The following is a 17,567-nucleotide window of genomic DNA, read 5'->3' as shown; positions in this document are numbered from 1 at the left end:
TAATAATTGCTCAAATCTGCAAGGAATGAAGAATAAAGTTCTTATAGATTTTACATTGCCCACTTTAACCAACAGCCGGAGGGTTGTGCAGCTGTCTGGAGGCCAACAAACACCAGAAATATAAAATATAAGTGACTTTTGCCAGTGCTGGCTATATTTTCTACCGTTACCAGATACTCATACCCAGAGCTCTGTGCAGCCAGTCCAACACAGACTCTCCAGTCAGTGCATTAAGCGAGAGCAGCGAGACCCCGCCCACACAGGAAGTGATTCATTGCTGTCCATTAACTTTGAGGATGCATTCTTCCGAATAACGCCCAAAGCCTGCTGTGTCACTATGTTCACTATGAACAAAGCAGAGACCCCAGAAGTAAGTTATATATGCTGCTGAACTGAAAATTGAGCCTAACAAAAGTGAATGAAGACAATAAGTCACAAGGCATCAGCAAGAAGCATTGGGAAAACTGTGGGATCCCGACACGCAGTATGCAGAGAATGGACACGGGCCTTCTGAAGGTGTCCTGCGGTGTCTGGACACAGAATGGTGTTAGTGGAGGTCTTTGGGTAATATGGGTTGAGGGGAGGGGGCTCTGTGGATCATCTCACAGATACTTAATCAGTTTGGGATCTAGTGAATTTGGAGGCCAGGTCAACACCTTGTGCAGTTTTTTTTAGTTGTTCCTAAAACGTTTTTGTGTGTGTGTGCCTTTGTCAGGCTGCATCCTGCTGGGGATGGCTGCTGCCATCACGGAGTGTCATTGCTATGGGGTGGGGGTGCCTGGTCTGGTCTAGGTGGGTGGTACACATCTAAGTAACATCCACATGAATGAATGCCAGGTCCATAAGTTTCCCAGCAGAACATTGTATTGTCACAAGATGGTCAATGTTATGTACTTCACAGTGGAAGTAAGTCACCGGTAAGACAAATACATCAAAATGGAATTTCAAAGCTACTGTAATTCTGTATAAGGTATAAGTTAAGATAAATCCTTGGTAGAATGCGACACATAGAACGTGAGTGAATCAGAAAGCCACACATTATTATATCAAAGCTAGGTGAGTTTCCTTCCTCTTTCAGAGTGCATGGTTTAGTGATGCGTAATGCTTTGTCACAAATCAGACGTTAGCTTGACATTTTATTTATTTGCATCTAATCGCACTTAAGCTTACCGCAAAGCATGGCTTAGTATCTGAAACCAACATACCCACATATTGAAAGCAAATGTAACCAGAAGCAGTGCCATACATGGCGCCCAGTGAGGCTATTCCGGTGGGAGCTGATGACTGGAAACACCCCCCACAAAGCTCAGCTTCAGTATCCAAATGCTTGACAATGACTACCTGAGCTGCAGCTGTTTAAAGTTTGTGGTCAGTCAAAGCTTTGCTATAGAAAAAAAAAAGAAGAAACCAGAGTGACATATGTCACGTTGTTCACAGGAAACAAGAACCAGCAAGAGACTCCACTTCTAGTGTGTTTGCAGTCTTCTTAAAAAGCTTTCACCACTGCTAACCACATAAACGGCTTACATCCGGCAGATGAATCGGCTGAAGTCACACAGACGCAGATTAAAACAAGTCAGCCAAGTCAGAGCTTATGACCTCCGCCTTCACTTACTCCTGCATTGACCTCATACCGCTCTCTCTCCCTCTCTCCCCCATCCCCCAGTCTCCTTCTCCCTAATCCAGCCCTACTGGGTGGCAGGCAGCGAGCGGCATGGCCTGATGGTCAAACTGTGTCTGTCTGCCTTTCTGTCTGTCCATCTGCTGGTCCCCAGCAGTGGTTCAAAGGAATTAAAGTTGCCAGGAAGTGGCCAAAAATCTCTCCAAACCCTCCTTTTTATTTCTCCAGGCATGTTCCAATCGCATTTACACCATCTACCTTCTCTTAGCAGCTACACTCTGCATCTCATCCACCTCATTACCAAGCGCTCGCAGGGATTCTTCTTTATGCCCCAACATCCCCGACAGAGAGGGGGGAAATTAGCAGCGGAGCATGGCATGTGTGACAATCAGCTAAAAGAAAAACTTTTCAGTGTATGCATGATTCCTTCACAGTCTGAGCTGCCCCAGTCAGGGTCACGCTGCAGTGGGTTAGATTTGATCCTTTCTGGGAAAAAATTGAATAAACCAGTGTCGGGTACAATACACCAGGCCTCTTGTTTTGTCATTAAATGGCAGCGGGTTTGTTTGGTTTTGAGGATACAGGGACATTGATAGAGGTTGGTAGGGGTTGGGGGTTGCTCTAATGTCCTGGTGGCCTTTGTGGCTACAAAGAAAAGCACAGCAGGGAACGTGAAGCCTTGCTTGCGCTCAGCGGAGTTTATTAAAACTCGCAAAAAAAAAAAAAGGGTGAGTGGCCACAGATGGTGCTGTCAATAACAATTCACCCAGCCATGCAAACGCATGCTCATGCACAAACGCCACACCCGGTGCCATACCACTGCGTGGAGACAAACTACAAACACACACACACACATAGAGTTATAAAACGAAAGGCAGTAAAAACAGATGGTAAGCGCGTGAACGGATGTGTGACGCTGCGGAGAAGTGCTCGAGGAGGCGTTAGAACTCCATTAGTCTTTAAACTTCTAACCTCCTTCAACGCCTCCGAGATGCTGCCAAGACGGGGCATCGCATATCCACCAGCAACCACCGGCGTGGAGCGTCAGCCGCAACTCGACTGCCGCAGAAGTCTTCAGCAATTTGACCGAGAGCCAAAAATGTCAATCTGTGCTCCACGAAATAGCTGTTTATGTTCATTAATTAGCCGAGGCCAGAAAGAAAGAAAAGTTGGGGTAAATTAGAGGCTTCCTGTTTGACTGCACGTGCAGGGAGGGGCCTCGTCACATGATTGCAGCACGGTGTTAATGGGATGAAAATCTGTGACAAAAAGGTCAGCGAGTGCTGGTTTCAGATGCATTCACACCCCGAACTCACCACTGATAATATTTACTAAACATAAAGGCAAAGGTGACATATGTGAATATACGGGAGTCTGACAGCTCATCTGATTCTCATCACTGTATTTTCTAAGTGTATATGTTTGACTTGGATTGATTATATCCACTGCCTATCTATTAGGCAGTGGATATAATCAATTATAAACCATTTTAAATGAAATATCAGGTAAACAAAGAAAGGCTGGTTGTTAAATATGCTGTTTCTTTGTTCTTTTAATGTAAAGGTGAACAAAGAAATTGAAGAATGCCAATTTGGGCTCAATGAAGTCGTGATATGAGGAGCATATTTCACATGTTTAATCAGTTACTTTTAAATAATAATTGGAGGACTAATCAAAAAGCGAAATTGGCTTATTTATGTTGCATATAGCAGTAAATGTAACACTGGTGTAAATAAAAGGCAGGAGAATGAACAACACAGTTTGGAATTGTTATACTTCCATCTCTGAACTATTTACTTACGTGCTATAGAGCATTTACTTTTTTATAACAATCTAAAACAAGAAGGCAGCTTCAGCCGACCAGAATCCATCACCGGTGACACACTGGATTTATTTCACCAAGAGCCATAAAAGACAGATTTAAACCAAAACTACAGTTTGGACTCCACATGATCCGCAGAGGCTTATGTAAAACATCTGGGCCGGGTAATGTATAGCCTTCATACGTACGTGTACATCTGCCATCCAATTGGACAGTGACAGATTCCACCATGAGTCATGTAAATAAACCAATTGTACGTTTAACCACAAGAAAAGTCCTTTTCATTTAAAAGATAATCAAGACCATGCCGCCTAAGAAGAGCCGTTTCCTGCCTTTAATCCCCCTTTCCTAACAACACGGACCAACTACTCCGTTTTTTTTTTTGAGTATACATTGGGGCACGGTTCTGATTTCAAACAGCAGTGAAGGCAGGTCAAAGAGGTCAGCCTTTATAATGACCCAGGAGAGGACCCCTGTCAGGGGCTCAAGGGGTCCTGCCATCTGAGCCGTGACCCCCAGGCCACAAACCACAAGCCACAGTCGGACATCAAACCAACACTTCAGGCACGAGAAAACACAGCAGCGCCGCCTCGTTCCGCCAGTCCACGGGAACAGAGGCACACATGTACCCGCAGCCTTCCCCTCGCTGCTTTAACTGACTTTAATTGACTGCAACTGATGCGCTCTATAAAGCACAAGCAAATTCCACCATCCTAACCCAATCTCCTTAATGCTTTTGTTTTTCCAAAAACAGGCGCAGTCCTCGCGTAGATGCCAATTCTTGGCAATTAGCAAAAATTAAATCCCCATGCTACGGCGCTTTTTCAATAAAGGGATAATTTCCCTGGATCGCCAAAAATGACATCCACTCTCATTTTATCTGCAGGAGGTAAAGAGCTGTTGGAGGATACTTAAGAAGTGAATGTCAGCTGAATGACGACCGAGGCCTGACAGCAGTCGTGTCAGCCACAGTGGGAATGCTTTCAAACTTTAAGCATAGAAACCGCATTAAATACCTCACCTCTGCTGACCTGCGCAGCAATCCTACACGGCACACAATTAGAGACGTTAAAAAAAACATTAAAAAGATGATTCTCAGAATAAAACATGAATTGTCGGTGTAAATATGTATAGATGTCGGATGAGTAGAGGAGGCGAGACTGCAACAAAGCACACGTCTCCTGTCAAAATCAGTGCATCGGGCTCCGGGCTGCAGATCAGTGCGGTTATGTAAGGAAAAAAAAGCTGCCTTCCAGATATTTGTCTAAATAGTGTGCAAATTAGACAACTTTTTTTTTGTTTTTTTTTTGCTTTGAGCCGTGAGACGGGGAGAACGCCGACCAGAAGATCAAACATGAGCTCCAGCTGTTTTCTGGGCTGCTTGTTGTTCTCCTTCTTGAGTAATCGTTGTCTGTTAACCAGAGTCTGCCTCTGGCTGTCACAGGTCCGCTGCAGATGTGATCCCACTCATTATCGCTGCAAACCCTTTACTCATAAAGGGATTTTACAACTGCAAAATCGGCATCTGCTCTGAATAGACGCCTTAATGCATGTTAACACATCGCTAAGCGGTATCATCCAGGTATAATTACTCATATTCTAATGCTGCTACTCCTACTGAAGAATCTCATGATTATACTCAAGCATAAACACAAGGTTTTGGAGAGACGATTGTTGGGTAAAAATAGATTTTTTTTCTTTGCGGCTAAAGCCTAAAAGAAGGCAATAAATAAATAAGCTTGCAACGTTTGAACTGAATACCTGGAAGTTATTTACAATGCAAAATGTACAAGTACAGTACCTTATGCAAATAACTAGGCACTGCCTGTGACGTGTTAACTCCCCCATCAAAAAACTATTCTCACGGCAAGCTTCAGTGCACAAGCCTTGGGACTGAATCTTCCAACAAAACTGTGCCTACACCTGCACATTGATTTAGCGAGGCTTCAGCTGTGCTCATGAAGCAACAGCTATTCTCAGCAGCATCAGGTTGCTGTTATTATCCCACCGGGTTCTGCATGACAAATGGGAAGCTTCGTCATGTCTTCCCCAGAATCCCCCATGACCGTGCATCACGCTCTATTAAAGGCTGAAAGCCCTTAGTCATCCTCGCGGGGGGGAAAAGAAAGGGTCCTGGGCAGTTCTTATAAATAAGAGCTTGTGGCTCCTCAAGCAAGACTGGTGGCTTCTTCTCTCCAACCCCCCGCTTTTAAAACCCCACCGACCTCCGCTAACCTCCCCCCTTCTTCTCGGGATTTAAGGTTGGTTACGGGGACGTGAATAGGTGGTATTTCAGAATACTAACAGCACTAAGGAACAGAGCTGCTTGGCCGGGGGCCAAATCCCCATGGTTACCCCGGAGCAGCAACTACCTCTTTTCTTGTGGCGGTCTGTCTGGGAATAGGCTGCCTCTGCTCTGCATGCAACGGGGGACTCCAAGGAGACATGGATAAGTTAGGGCGGCATCATTAGACGCCTCTCGCACACCTCTAAATCACCTCCTTAGCAGCTTTCAGATGAGGTGTGTGGGTTTGTGGCATTAAACAAGAAGGCACGGAGAGGGGCACAGAGAGCAGCGAAAGCGCAAGCAGCCCGGCTGTGTTTAAGCAACACGCTGAAGCTTAATACACTTGTGCTGTCTGAACTCGTGCTCTTCAGTTGCATGAATTGGCAGCAATCTGGTGGGAACAGTGCAGTAACAACTGACTGTTGACTTTATAGTAACAGGTTGTTTGGCACTAAATAATAATGAACCGCTCAGAGCAGGAATGCTGAAATGCATTTCTGCACACAGCAATAAAGAACACTGATTATTTTTACATAGATGTTGTTTAAATCCGTGTGAAGGATCTTCTCTGGAGCAGCGGCCAGTCTGCTGAGCACTTTCATTGGCTTTCTCATGCAAAGCTGCACACGACTAACAGAAAACCTCCCCTGAACTGAACTTAAGTACCAGGCTTTTATTTTGCTAATTAACTTTATTCCCATTGTAATGTTATAATAAATATCAATGAACAACAACAGGTCTGTGATTTTTTTTTACCAGAGTTATGTGAAGATTGGATATAATGGAAACAGGAGGTGATAATTCACCAACTTTTTACTTATTTATTTATTTAAATCCAACCTGAAACTGGTAGTGACTCACATGCAGGTATCATGAACTAGCCTGGTCCCAATTAGTCTCCTATCCAGCGGCTCCAACGAGCACATTTCCCAGCGAAACATTTCTCCCCCCCTCCTCTCTCTCTCTCTCTCCAGCCTTCTTACCTTTGACTTGACTCTCGTACTCCGCGATGATTTCTTTATCCTTTTTGAACCTCGGCGTAGACATTTTCTGTCTTCCTGCTCTTGTAAACTTCTTGAGAAAAACTGTTTGTCAACAAGAGGGAGGGGAGGGGAGGGGGTATCCTAGAGCAGCCGACGCATCCCGCACAGGACGGGAAAAATGAACGCCCGAGGAGGAGGAGGAGGAAGAAGAGGAGGAAGAAGAAGAAGCGCGACGCAAAATGACTGGAACAGGATTTAACTGTGCAACAAGAAGACTTGGAGCGAGAGGGGGGGAGACGTTTAGCACTTCATTGTTCCTCTTCCCTCTGGATAAGCGGCGGATACACGCAGCAGGGCCAATGCGCAATCCTGCTCCAACCAATGAATCCCCCTCTCAACAACTATCGGAGCAGTCGGCGCGGCGCAACAGCACCTACTGCTGCTGCCACCACAGAAGAAGAAGAAGACGAAGAAGGGGGAGGAAAAAACTATCGCGCAAGTTTTAGGGTCTCCGTGGGTTTTCAGAAGTGGTGCCAAAAAAAAAAAAACCGTAGCGAAGAGCTTTGAAAGTCGACTTGAGTCGTGAAGTGCGCGCTGATGTCTTTCTTTTCTTTCTTTCTTTTTTTTCTTGTTGTTGGATTTCCAGTTCGGGACCAGCGTAAAGCGCACACTTCTCTTCACTTCACCCCCCTGGCTCGCTCTCCCTCGACGGTTTCTTCTTCTCTCTCCCCCCCACCCAACTCCCAGCAGGCTCAGAGGCAGACAGAGCAGGACCGACTGCAGCACACACAGCAGCAGCTGGAGCCAGGGCAGGGAGAGGAGACGAGAGGAGAGGAAAAGAGAGGGAGGGAGGGATCTGCACACACGCAGCTAGTGGACACCAGTGGACTGACACTCCTCATGATCCCAAATCTGAAGGCTTTTTGTCCTTATTAGTCATCTTGTGCACCGACTACTTACATGGTTTCCCTTAGGATTACTTGGAATAAAAGCTACTGTGTATTTGTTTTATACTCATAAATAGGTGGAATATTAATCGTTGTTTTACAGCAGCAGAATACAACATAATCAAAAAAAGTTAAAGTTTGCAATATAAAATACAGTCAGAATTAAGTAGGAATGTATGTGAACAAATAAACATTTAAACGGACAGTGTGTTCTGCAAATAGTGCACAGTGGTAATATGATATGTGAAGTAGCAATAGAATATGCTGAATGTTTAATATAATCTAATTATTGGATCAAAATCTTAAGGGCTTTGCAACATTAAAACCGCCGACAGGAGAAGAAAATAACATCGACCATCTTGTGACGATGAAACCTGACATTTGTACGGATGCTACACACACACAAACAACAACATTAAAAATAGCACAAGGTGTTGACCTGGCCTCCAAATTCACTAGATCCCAAACTGATCAAGTATCTGTGGGATGATCCACAGACGCCCCTCCCCTCAACCCAGAGGACCCAAAGGCCCCCCACTAACAACATCCTGTTGCCAGACACAACAGGACACCCTCAGGAGACCCGTGTTCATTCTCTGAGGAGTCCCAGACCTACACAATATTAGGAAGGTGGTCATAATGTTATGCCTAAACGATGTACACTCACTTGCCAAAATCTTCTTTTTGAAACATTCTTCTATCACAGTCCTGCGTTAAATCCCCCTTCATGACCGATGTAGTGTTTAGTTTATGACATAACAGTATAAGAAAGGTGGTAATCCAACTGTGTGATCATTTTGGAGGGTTTAGTTTGTGGTGCTGTTAAACTGGATTGAATTAAACACACCAAAGTCTTTTTGTTTTTGAGCTTAGCCCACTGACTAAACAACACAATACGATTGAAAAGCACGAAAAGCCAAAGCCTCCAAAATGAAAAGTTGAATCAACGGCTGTTATTTTGAAGAAACGCTGAATACCATAACCTTCATCATGAAGTGAAGTCTTAGTGCACTATCACTAGTGTACCTAATGAACTGGAAGGTGAGTGTATAGCATCATGTGCTGGGACAAACAAATTTACATGCATATATATGAGGTCCCATTTCAATTCCCGTAAACTGAAATACACCCAGGAATCTAATATTTCCTGATTACATCTTCATGACAATCCAGTCCACAGCCAATACAGCTATGACATTAACATACAAACATTTAATTAAGTTCTTTATTGGGCATTCCAAAAGTACAGTAAACACAGATAATGCTTCATTACATTTACTCCAGGTGGGTAAATGTAACGGCAGTAGATAAAAACACAACGTGATAGCAAAATGCAATATCCGAAACAGCAGAAACAAGTGCAAAAAAAAAAAAAAGTTTGATGGTGAGCAATAGGCAAAAACAGGTTAGTGTCCAAATGTACATGTAGTGCAGAGCATAATTTTATAGTTATCATGCTTTATTCTGTGTCCATTTGCTTCAGTCAAAAGTAAAACTTTTCTCAACTTTTAAAAGCCAATCATTGAGGCCTCCAAAATTTTAACTGGTCCACGGCTCCATCTGCAGGACCAAAAACACAAGTACATTCACTAATTTCTCATAAGGACAACACTCATTTTACTTTATTGCACTTTCAAAAAAAAAAAAAAAAAAAATCATGCAGCACGGCACTGAAATAAATAATTTTTCATTTGGTTTTGACCAGAAATGTAATACGAGTCAAACCAACGACAACCACTTGCAAGCAGCTCACAATACAAAATTGTTGGACTATTTTTGAACGATAAAAACACATTATCTCGTTCTATATGTTAGTGTTTCCTAAAAGTCAAATTTAAAGAACGTACAAACAGAGATATAAAACCTAGTTAAAGTAAAATATGGGTTCTGAAATGCAAAGGCAGCTTCTTTTTTTGATCTTTAAATGCCTATACATTCCTCCATTGTAAACATTTAGTTAATTCGTGAATTTCTTGGGACCCTTTACTGCCTAGCAATGGCAGCTCTACAATTTTACCTATACGTAGTAAATGGTTTTATAATAACCTGCACCAGAATATTACACTTAACGTCACCATGTTCACTATGCCAGTAGTACATCACATTTCTCCACAAACAACAAAATAAATTAAATCAGTGTTAAAAGCACCGCTGTCAGACGTTTTTGAAGAAATTCTCCTCGATGACCTCGGTGAACCTCTCCTTCATCTGCTGACGGAAGCTGGCGTACCACTCCAGTAGCCTCCTCCTCCTGTCGACCCTCTGCTCCTGGCTCATCCCCTTCTCCCTCTCCAAGATGGATGGCAGTTCCCTCCAGTCGCTGATGAAGATGAAGGGCGCTCCGGCAGCTTTGAGGAGGCGGAGCGGGGAGCTGGCCCCTGCGGCACAGCTCCCAGGTGTCAGTACATCTTCCACCACAGGCACCGAGCCGTAAGAGCATGCCTCGTAGATGCGGTAACACTCTGTGTTGATCCCGACCGGGCAGAGTGTGAGCTCACTCTGGGCCAGAGCTGTCTGATAGTGTCTCAGGCTGTCAGCTGTCTCCTGAGGGAGCCACCTGAGGCAAGGAGGAAGAGGAGAATACTTAAGCCAACAGTTTAAGCCAACTGTTCCATTAAGAAAATTTATAGATATCCCCCATATCCCCATTTAAAGTCTGAAAGAACAAACTGAATTATAATTCTTAGAGCAGCCCGACAAGTGAAATGTAATGACTAATAATTCCAGGGTCCCTTGACATTTTTATTGTTTAAAATAAATGGTATTGTGATATCAATATAGGCAACAGCCCATAAATCACGATTAAAATACTAAAATGGGAGACATTGTAAAAACTCTTATTTAACACATAAAGAAACAAGAAAAAAAAAATCTATTAAATTATAGGCATTTGACACAACCCGTTGTAAACTTCTAAATAAGAGTTTGGTTAAAGATTTCCATTAATTATCATTACTAGTTCTTGATTTTATTATTTATGAAATTAAATAAATTATAGTCTTCCTGAATGGATGGTGCGTACTGTGGTTTTGTAATCAATATGCAGTTTCTGAGTGCTTCAGCTGCCACTTCGAGAGAAATGAAAAAGCCCATCGATCAACATGTCGATATGGCAGCCACTTAAAATGTATTGCACCGAGGTTTCTTTCCTTCATATTGACAGGATTAAATGCTTAGACCTCTGCGATGTCTGATTTTAACGAGTACATGTGAGTTCCCTAACGACTGTAAACAACAAGTGCTTTCAATAATAATTTTATATCACAAAGACAAACTAAAAAGGTTTTGGTGACAAATGACACAGCCATTAAAACAATACCTGGTACTGAATAAAGACTTACTTCTCCCTGGGAGCTGTGATACATTCCTTATCCATGCCTGAATGTTTCAGCACGTGCATGAGCATTTCTCTGGAGGAATTTCTGTAAAGAGTTCCTAAGAAATTGCAGAGGTATGGCCGGTTGGAGGTAATCAACTGGGTGTTGGGCCTGATCATAGGAAATTGTCTGTATCTGCAAAGAGACAAACAATACAACTATGTGTTAGGCAGTGTTGAGAGGTGGACACAGTACACAAACACACAAACAAGACTTTACATACGTGGCAACACCGAGGGGCCACTGGAAGACGTCCTTGTCGTTGACCCAGGGGCTGTCGTACACTACAAACAGCAGGTCCACAAAGCCGCCGTTTCTCTTCAAATGTGGGCTGAACCAGTCATTGTTGCAGTGCTCATTTCCCAGCAGGACCACGGCCACATGAGACACCGTGTGAGACTGAACCAAAGCTTGGACATGCTCCAGCCACCGAGTGGAGTAAGAGACCTTCTGCGGCTCACGACCATTGAGAACAAGAACCAGGTTGTTCATATCCAGAGGGACGTGACCCTGGACCACGGCAGGACCAGTGTAAAAACTAAAGACGGGGCGTTACAAGAAAAGGAAGGAAGAATGAGTCTGACGGCTTGCATTCCTCTGTTTATTCAATGAATTTTTGTAATATAATCAACTGTCAAACGTAGGCTATGTGGCCCATTACCTGAAATCAATCTTTCCCGACTGTAGCTCCCCCTCTCTCCACTGTGCTACCTTGTCAGTAGGGTTTAGGGGTCCTTCTAAAATATGTTCCCAAAGGTAAAGTCCTGAGGAGGAAAGGAGGGTTCAATTTAATTTGTTATCATAATTAAACTCTCCAAATGATCAGTGCCATTACTTTCTAAATCATGAACTACCTAACTTTATACTAAGACAAGAAAACAGAAATATGTCACACACGAAAACTCTAGCAAATGTTGTTTTTAAAATCATTTTTTACATTTGAAATATAGCTCCAAGTGATAGAAATATGCAGTCTAACAATGTGTGGGGTCTATAACATGTGGTGCCAAATGTGAAGGAGTACTGACATAAGGGCCACACCTGTGTTGCAGAAAGTATTTACTTATTTGCAAAAAAGATTTACATTGTGTGCAGTGGCATGCATTTATTTTTATTATTTATTTTTTTACGTGTAACTCTTAGATGCTTTTTGTACAGTTGCTTTTTATGCAATTTCAGAGAGGTATGCGGTCCCCAAACAACCAAATGCTAGACTAATTTATTTGCCAAATTGACAAAAAAAAAAAGAAAAAAAAAAAGTGAGAATCTGAATGCATTTCAGTGATGACAGCTCACGCCTCTTCTGCAACCTGTATTAAACCTAACTACACCATGACTTACCTATGGCGGCTTTCCCCCAGATTTGGACCTTGTATCTTTTGGGTTTGGTCTTATCAATTTTACCCATATACTTTTTGAATGCTTCTCTCTTTTTGTTAAGAGCCGAGTTGTACTCCACTTGCTCATCCTCCCACGGATTCCACTCATCGGCGAAAAACGGATGAGCACCGCCATCTCGGACGCCACCTGCAAACACAACACACGCCCCCCGCTTGTTTACACGTCGTGTCGTTTTGGAAACCATAAACATTAAAAGAGAAAGCAATTTCTGATCAACAACTTGTGTTTTGGTGCCTTTCCGGCAAAAGATAAGAAAACGGTTACAGCTTTAATACAAATTACCCGATAGTGCCCCTGCCTCTTTCTTCACTACCCTGTGAACACGGGAGATTACTTTGGTACTGAAGAAGACATTATATGCAGCATAGAGTGAAAATGCCACATATGCAAAAATAATAAGAAGGAATAATTTTCTTTTGGGTATTTTCATTTTTTCTTTTCGTTTTTTTCCTCAGGTTACCATTGTGTAGCCCGTCTCCATATTTTGTGCGAGGACCCTTGTTTACATCACAAGGTCCCCTGGACACAGGTGACTTAGAGAAGTGCCTGTACTAAATTACGTTATTCAATATTTATATATAATAACCCGTGGCTGGAATTAAAGTGTTGTATGTAAAATTCAAACTGTATGTAAATTTGAGTCAATGCAGCTATATATAATGAAGCGATTTATTTAGGAGGAAAATAACAAACAGGCGCCACTAAGTCCAAACTCACGTAACGCGGAACGTTTGTACAAAAGCAGATCGCGTTTCGAGAGGCAGAATAGAGTGGTGCACGCAAGATTCGTACACGCAAGGTCGTGTCCCCAGCTGCGGGGTTGAACTTACTTAATTCAAGCAAAGATGATGTCTCTAGCCTCTCGATCCGGGGCTCTTTCCCCGTACCTGAAGGCAACAAAACAAACAGTTAAATCTCTGGTGATCCCTGGAGCCAAGGAGCTGGTGCCCGCTGCTGGTAAGGCCGAAATGACGGACAGAGATATACGTTAGCCGAAGTTGCTACTCAGCTGCGCTATGTAATGATAAAGGTGGACGTACTGGCGTCTTATATGTTAGTTAACATGTCAGTGTTGTGTAATATGTGAAACAGACAGTTCTTTAAACACTGATTACCTTTTTCTATGTAATAATGTCATTGCTAACTGAGCTCGCGGAGGCTAACAGGAAGTAGCCGTGGTGTAATCTGTGACCTGTCGAAGGGTACGCAGTGGTAAAGACATAACGTTTTTTTCGAAATATTACAAGACAAAAACTCAACAGAACAGTTAAATACTACGGTTTGAACTGAAAAATGTATTTCAAATGAATACTTTATTTCTTAAAGATATACAATTATAAAAGCACGTTATGTAAACATGGTTCTGAGGTTTATTATTCCTCTTAAAGTCATAGAATAAGGTGTTTGTCATTGGTTATGTTAGTAAAGAGACGTCAAATAGCTGAAACTGTCTATGTTTTGGTTACTTGGTCAATTTATAATATAATAGATTTTCTCTTTTTAAGCAGAACACCAGGCATTCAGTTAAAAGCAATTTCTAAAACCACATAACTTCATAAGACGTTCTCTTTCATTTGAATGCACCATATTTTTGTGGAAAACGACACAAATGTATTCATTGAGAATTGTGGAAACTGAATAATACAGCGACACAAAGAGCGTAAACAGATTTAAGAAGGCTGCCGCCCAGTGCTGGAACAGTCAAGGTGCATACAATACATGTAATGTAAGCAATGCTGCTTGTGAAAGACAGATACTTGAGCAGGGTGTGTAAATGACAAAGCCCGTACCTCGACTTTTTTGTCATTATTGTCACACATGATACAAAAACGCTTAGACGTCAAACTTGATTTCATGGGGAGGTTAAAATCTGCATATCCATGTCTTTCCAGCACCTGGAGGAATCCGTCTTGCCCACACAGACATCAAGATTCCCGACTTTTCAGACTACCGTCGTACTGAGGTTGTGGACCCCAAACATTCCTCCCAGGAAAGCAGCGATGGCAGGAAGTCATTCTCCTACTTGGTCACCGGAGCTACTGCTGTGGTCGGCGTCTATGCAGCCAAGACGGTGGTCACCCAGTTCGTCTCTTCCATGAGTGCGTCGGCTGATGTCCTGGCCTTGTCCAAAATTGAGATCAAATTGGGCGACATCCCAGAAGGCAAAAACATGACCTTCAAGTGGAGAGGAAAGCCCTTGTTTGTCCGTCACCGCACAGAGAAGGAGATCGCTGTGGAGGAAGCCGTGAATGTCGGCGAGCTGCGAGACCCTCAGCACGACAAGGATAGGGTGATCAACCCCAAGTGGATGATCGTTCTCGGCGTGTGCACCCATCTGGGCTGTGTGCCCATTGCTAATGCTGGAGACTTCGGTGGTTACTACTGTCCTTGCCATGGCTCCCATTATGATTCGTCCGGAAGAATAAGAAAGGGACCTGCTCCTCTCAATCTGGAGGTTCCCTATTATGAGTTCCCTGATGATGACACAGTTGTGGTGGGATAAACGCTCCCAACCTGTCTCTGTTCCTTTCTGTTAAATGAATTTTAGGTGGTTCTGTGAGAGTTGGGGGTGGCAGAATATGTGTATTCACTAATAAAGGGGTATTCCCAGCTTGTTATAAAGTTAATTAATCTCTTTCATTTTCTTCTTCTGTTTATCAGTGTTAAGCTACATGTCTTCAATTCACTGCAGTTTCCCATTGAGATTAATAAACTACTGCTACAGTTCCATTGAATTTCTATCATTCCTCACTGCTTCAAGCACTGACTGTTTTGCCAGTAACACAAAGTTACCGGAAGCTAAGCAGATCGAGGCTAGGAGAAAGGCAGAACCAAAACAACGACCGCAACAGGTGTATGAAACCAAAGATAAAAATGCCTCGGGCAGGTTTTAAAAATAACCAGGAGTCTTGAGTTTCATCCAGGACAAACACTTAAGACCATTAAGAAGGGTATATAAGTATATCACAGTTGGGGGTCAATAGAAACATGAATATGAGATGAACAGAATAAAAAAAAAATGCAGATGGATTTAAAGAGGAATCAACTGCACTGTGTAAACAATCAGTAACCAGTGGTTTTGCTTTTATTGAAAGAGACCAATATGATGTATAGATGGTGGCAAATTCATAGTTACAATACAAAAAGGCTGCAACTTCAATAATTTAAATACGATAAAATATTACACAACAGCAGTTTAGGTTGAGTCTGTGATCATTTTTGTACAGTAGACCATCATAATCATTAAAACAGTGCTGCTGTGTCGCTGCACCACACAGTCAGAGCTCAGATCAGGTAGACATGATTACCTACCATTAAAGTTCATAATTCTTTCAACTCATAAGTGCACTTTCCACGTCTTTTAACTGGCACATTTCGAGGGATTAGCTGTGATGGTATCCACACTTTTTATAATACATGATTTCACATTTAATTAGGAGTCACTCGGGTTGACTTTCTTCTCAAAACTTCATCATCCCGACCATGTTGGCCTCTGAGTCAGGTTATCCAGACACTAATCCACATAGTGCACCTCCGCCTGGAGCTCCTTGGTGACATATCCAAGAAGAGCGGCAGTAAGCTGCTGCTTCAGGGCGGCGTTGCCCATCACTAGAGCAGTTAGCTGAGCCACATCAGTCCACTGGATGTCTCCCAGTATGGCCATGAGGTCGCCATACAGCTTCTGCTGCTGCTGAGGGCTGAGCTCCATTATGATCTGAGGCAGGGGTTTGAATTGTCCACTGGTCAGCCAGCAGCCCAGAAGGCCCCCGACAGCGCCGCCTGCGGGGGAGGAGGGATTCAGACTTGTGAAAGAAGCAACAACAGTGACCAGGTCATATTATACATTGCAGTGTGTTTCCCAATTCACCAGTGAATAGAGGTCAAAGTTGGAGGATCTACTTTTCCCACTCACCTACGGCAATACCAAGAGGACCCCCGATCAAGCCTCCAGCAAAGGCCAGTCCCCCGGCTGCTGCTGCTCCCTTCCCCGAGCCTTTCACTGTGGTCTGAATTTGCTGATTGGCAGATAACTCACAACACAGCCTCATAACATCATTAATGCGATCAGCCATGCTGTGGATCAGATTCGTAGTTTTAGACATGGCTGAAATTGGAAATGCAACTCTCAACTATAGGATATCAGAAAAATAGTAAAATGTGTTTTGCTCCAAAATGAATTTACAACACTGACATCCACAAAGCAATTCAAAGGACAAGGATCAAACATGATCCATATATTAACTATTGTTCTATACAGTTTATGACTTTCTAACTTTAATGCACTGGTTCCACAATAAAAAAGTGACATAGCCCTGATTACATCAGAAACTGTCATACAGCTATCGTTACACAGGCTGACATCATAACCACTATCTACAAAACACACAGTGGGTGAGAGCTAAAGCCTGCTATGATAACAGTAGAAAAATATATTTACAAACCTTGCTGTGAATCAGATCCTTTTTAATATTAACTGAGCTTTATTCTTTGGTTGTTGTTTTTTTAATTATACTGTTAAGTTTATCTGGGCTCTGTTCAGCTCGCTACTCATGATTCCTGAGCTTGCTCGCTGCCCGTAGCATGATTCTTCCCGCAATGCCTGATGGGAGACAACTCCGACGCTGCGTTCAAAGAAATTGGACACAACGAATATATAGTAAATGTAATCTTTTTCAAATAATGCGCACTGGTAATCCGTATGCATTCATTTATTTATTTATTTTATTTTATTTTTTGCATACATATTTAATCTTGGCATGTATTATTTCCTAAACTACAGAACTGGGAAGGAAGGAGCAGATTTCTTCGCACTAAGGATAAGGATCATGTTTTTCTAATAATAACAGAGGCAATGTGTAACTAAATTTAATGATAAGAGATTTTTTACATGGAAAATGTTTTCCAAGCAATTTTTTAAACCAAAAACCTTAATCACTGGATAGCTACCGTACCTAAGATAAGGGTAAATTAATTGTTAATTAAACAGTACCTTCTTAAATTGATCAGTAATTTGTGTTAATTAAAACCTTTGTGAAATAACAGATTCGCAAGATTCGCCTTCAGTTAAAAAGATTGTACAGAATCTTTCAAGCGATAATGAAAATATGAAAATGATTACAAACGGATTA

The 17,567-nt window shown here is 42.5% G+C and overlaps 4 protein-coding genes across 7 annotated transcripts in view; 1 reads left to right on the top strand and 3 right to left on the bottom strand.

The window, feature by feature from the left end:
• srgap1a (SLIT-ROBO Rho GTPase activating protein 1a) overlaps window positions 1-7,827 on the bottom strand; it is a 109,363-nt gene extending 101,536 nt beyond the window's left edge. For all 3 annotated transcript variants that reach the window (XM_084556068.1, XM_084556069.1, XM_084556070.1), the window contains exon 1: window positions 6,714-7,827. In XM_084556068.1, the coding sequence (XP_084412194.1) occupies window positions 6,714-6,777 (64 nt within the window). In that variant the 5' untranslated portion in view covers window positions 6,778-7,827. The remainder of the gene's footprint in view (window positions 1-6,713) is intronic.
• A 1,069-nt stretch (window positions 7,828-8,896) lies between these two features.
• Window positions 8,897-13,016, bottom strand: rxylt1 (ribitol xylosyltransferase 1). Its single transcript, XM_084554645.1, has 6 exons — window positions 12,721-13,016; window positions 12,379-12,564; window positions 11,699-11,801; window positions 11,261-11,575; window positions 11,002-11,172; window positions 8,897-10,217 (listed from the first exon to the last, which is right to left on the bottom strand). Exons 1-6 carry the CDS (start codon window positions 12,866-12,868, stop codon window positions 9,815-9,817), a joined length of 1,326 nt encoding a protein of 441 aa, XP_084410771.1. The 5' UTR covers window positions 12,869-13,016; the 3' UTR covers window positions 8,897-9,814.
• A 167-nt stretch (window positions 13,017-13,183) lies between these two features.
• uqcrfs1 (ubiquinol-cytochrome c reductase, Rieske iron-sulfur polypeptide 1) lies at window positions 13,184-15,060 on the top strand. The gene is made up of 2 exons (XM_084555308.1): window positions 13,184-13,395; window positions 14,331-15,060. Exons 1-2 carry the CDS (start codon window positions 13,284-13,286, stop codon window positions 14,939-14,941), a joined length of 723 nt encoding a protein of 240 aa, XP_084411434.1. The 5' UTR covers window positions 13,184-13,283; the 3' UTR covers window positions 14,942-15,060.
• A 115-nt stretch (window positions 15,061-15,175) lies between these two features.
• LOC311495745 (protein C19orf12 homolog) lies at window positions 15,176-17,125 on the bottom strand. 2 transcript variants are annotated; one of them, XM_084555310.1, is made up of 3 exons: window positions 16,881-17,125; window positions 16,352-16,512; window positions 15,176-16,218 (listed from the first exon to the last, which is right to left on the bottom strand). In XM_084555310.1, exons 2-3 carry the CDS (start codon window positions 16,509-16,511, stop codon window positions 15,953-15,955), a joined length of 426 nt encoding a protein of 141 aa, XP_084411436.1. In that variant the 5' UTR covers window position 16,512; window positions 16,881-17,125; the 3' UTR covers window positions 15,176-15,952. The 2 variants fall into 2 exon arrangements, with proteins under 2 accessions (XP_084411436.1, XP_084411435.1); XM_084555309.1 differs by lacking the exon at window positions 16,881-17,125 and having other exon boundaries at window positions 16,352-16,811.
• Window positions 17,126-17,567: the final 442 nt, after the last annotated feature.

The sequence above is a fragment of the Chelon labrosus genome (assembly GCF_963514085.1).
Source record: "Chelon labrosus genome assembly, chromosome: 11".
NCBI lineage: Eukaryota > Metazoa > Chordata > Actinopteri > Mugiliformes > Mugilidae > Chelon > Chelon labrosus.
Note: the sequence above shows the minus strand (reverse complement) of the source record. Positions and strands in the feature narration are given on the sequence as shown.

What these genes read in the sequence shown, in the direction of transcription:
- uqcrfs1 (XM_084555308.1), top strand. Translation starts at nt 13,284, where the DNA reads ATGATGTCTCTAGCCTCTCGATCCGGGGCTCTTTCCCCGTACCTGAAG. An exon ending in GGAGCTGGTGCCCGCTGCTG is followed by an intron (nt 13,396 to 14,330) that starts GTAAGGCCGAAA and finishes ATGTCTTTCCAG; the next exon opens with CACCTGGAGGAATCCGTCTT.
- LOC311495745 (XM_084555309.1), bottom strand. Translation starts at nt 16,541, where the DNA reads ATGTCTAAAACTACGAATCTGATCCACAGCATGGCTGATCGCATTAAT. An exon ending in TCCTCTTGGTATTGCCGTAG is followed by an intron (nt 16,219 to 16,351) that starts GTGAGTGGGAAA and finishes CCTCCCCCGCAG; the next exon opens with GCGGCGCTGTCGGGGGCCTT.
- rxylt1 (XM_084554645.1), bottom strand. Translation starts at nt 12,868, where the DNA reads ATGAAAATACCCAAAAGAAAATTATTCCTTCTTATTATTTTTGCATAT. An exon ending in AGAGGCAGGGGCACTATCGG is followed by an intron (nt 12,565 to 12,720) that starts GTAATTTGTATT and finishes TTGTGTTTGCAG; the next exon opens with GTGGCGTCCGAGATGGCGGT. An exon ending in CTGGGGGAAAGCCGCCATAG is followed by an intron (nt 11,802 to 12,378) that starts GTAAGTCATGGT and finishes TTTCCTCCTCAG; the next exon opens with GACTTTACCTTTGGGAACAT.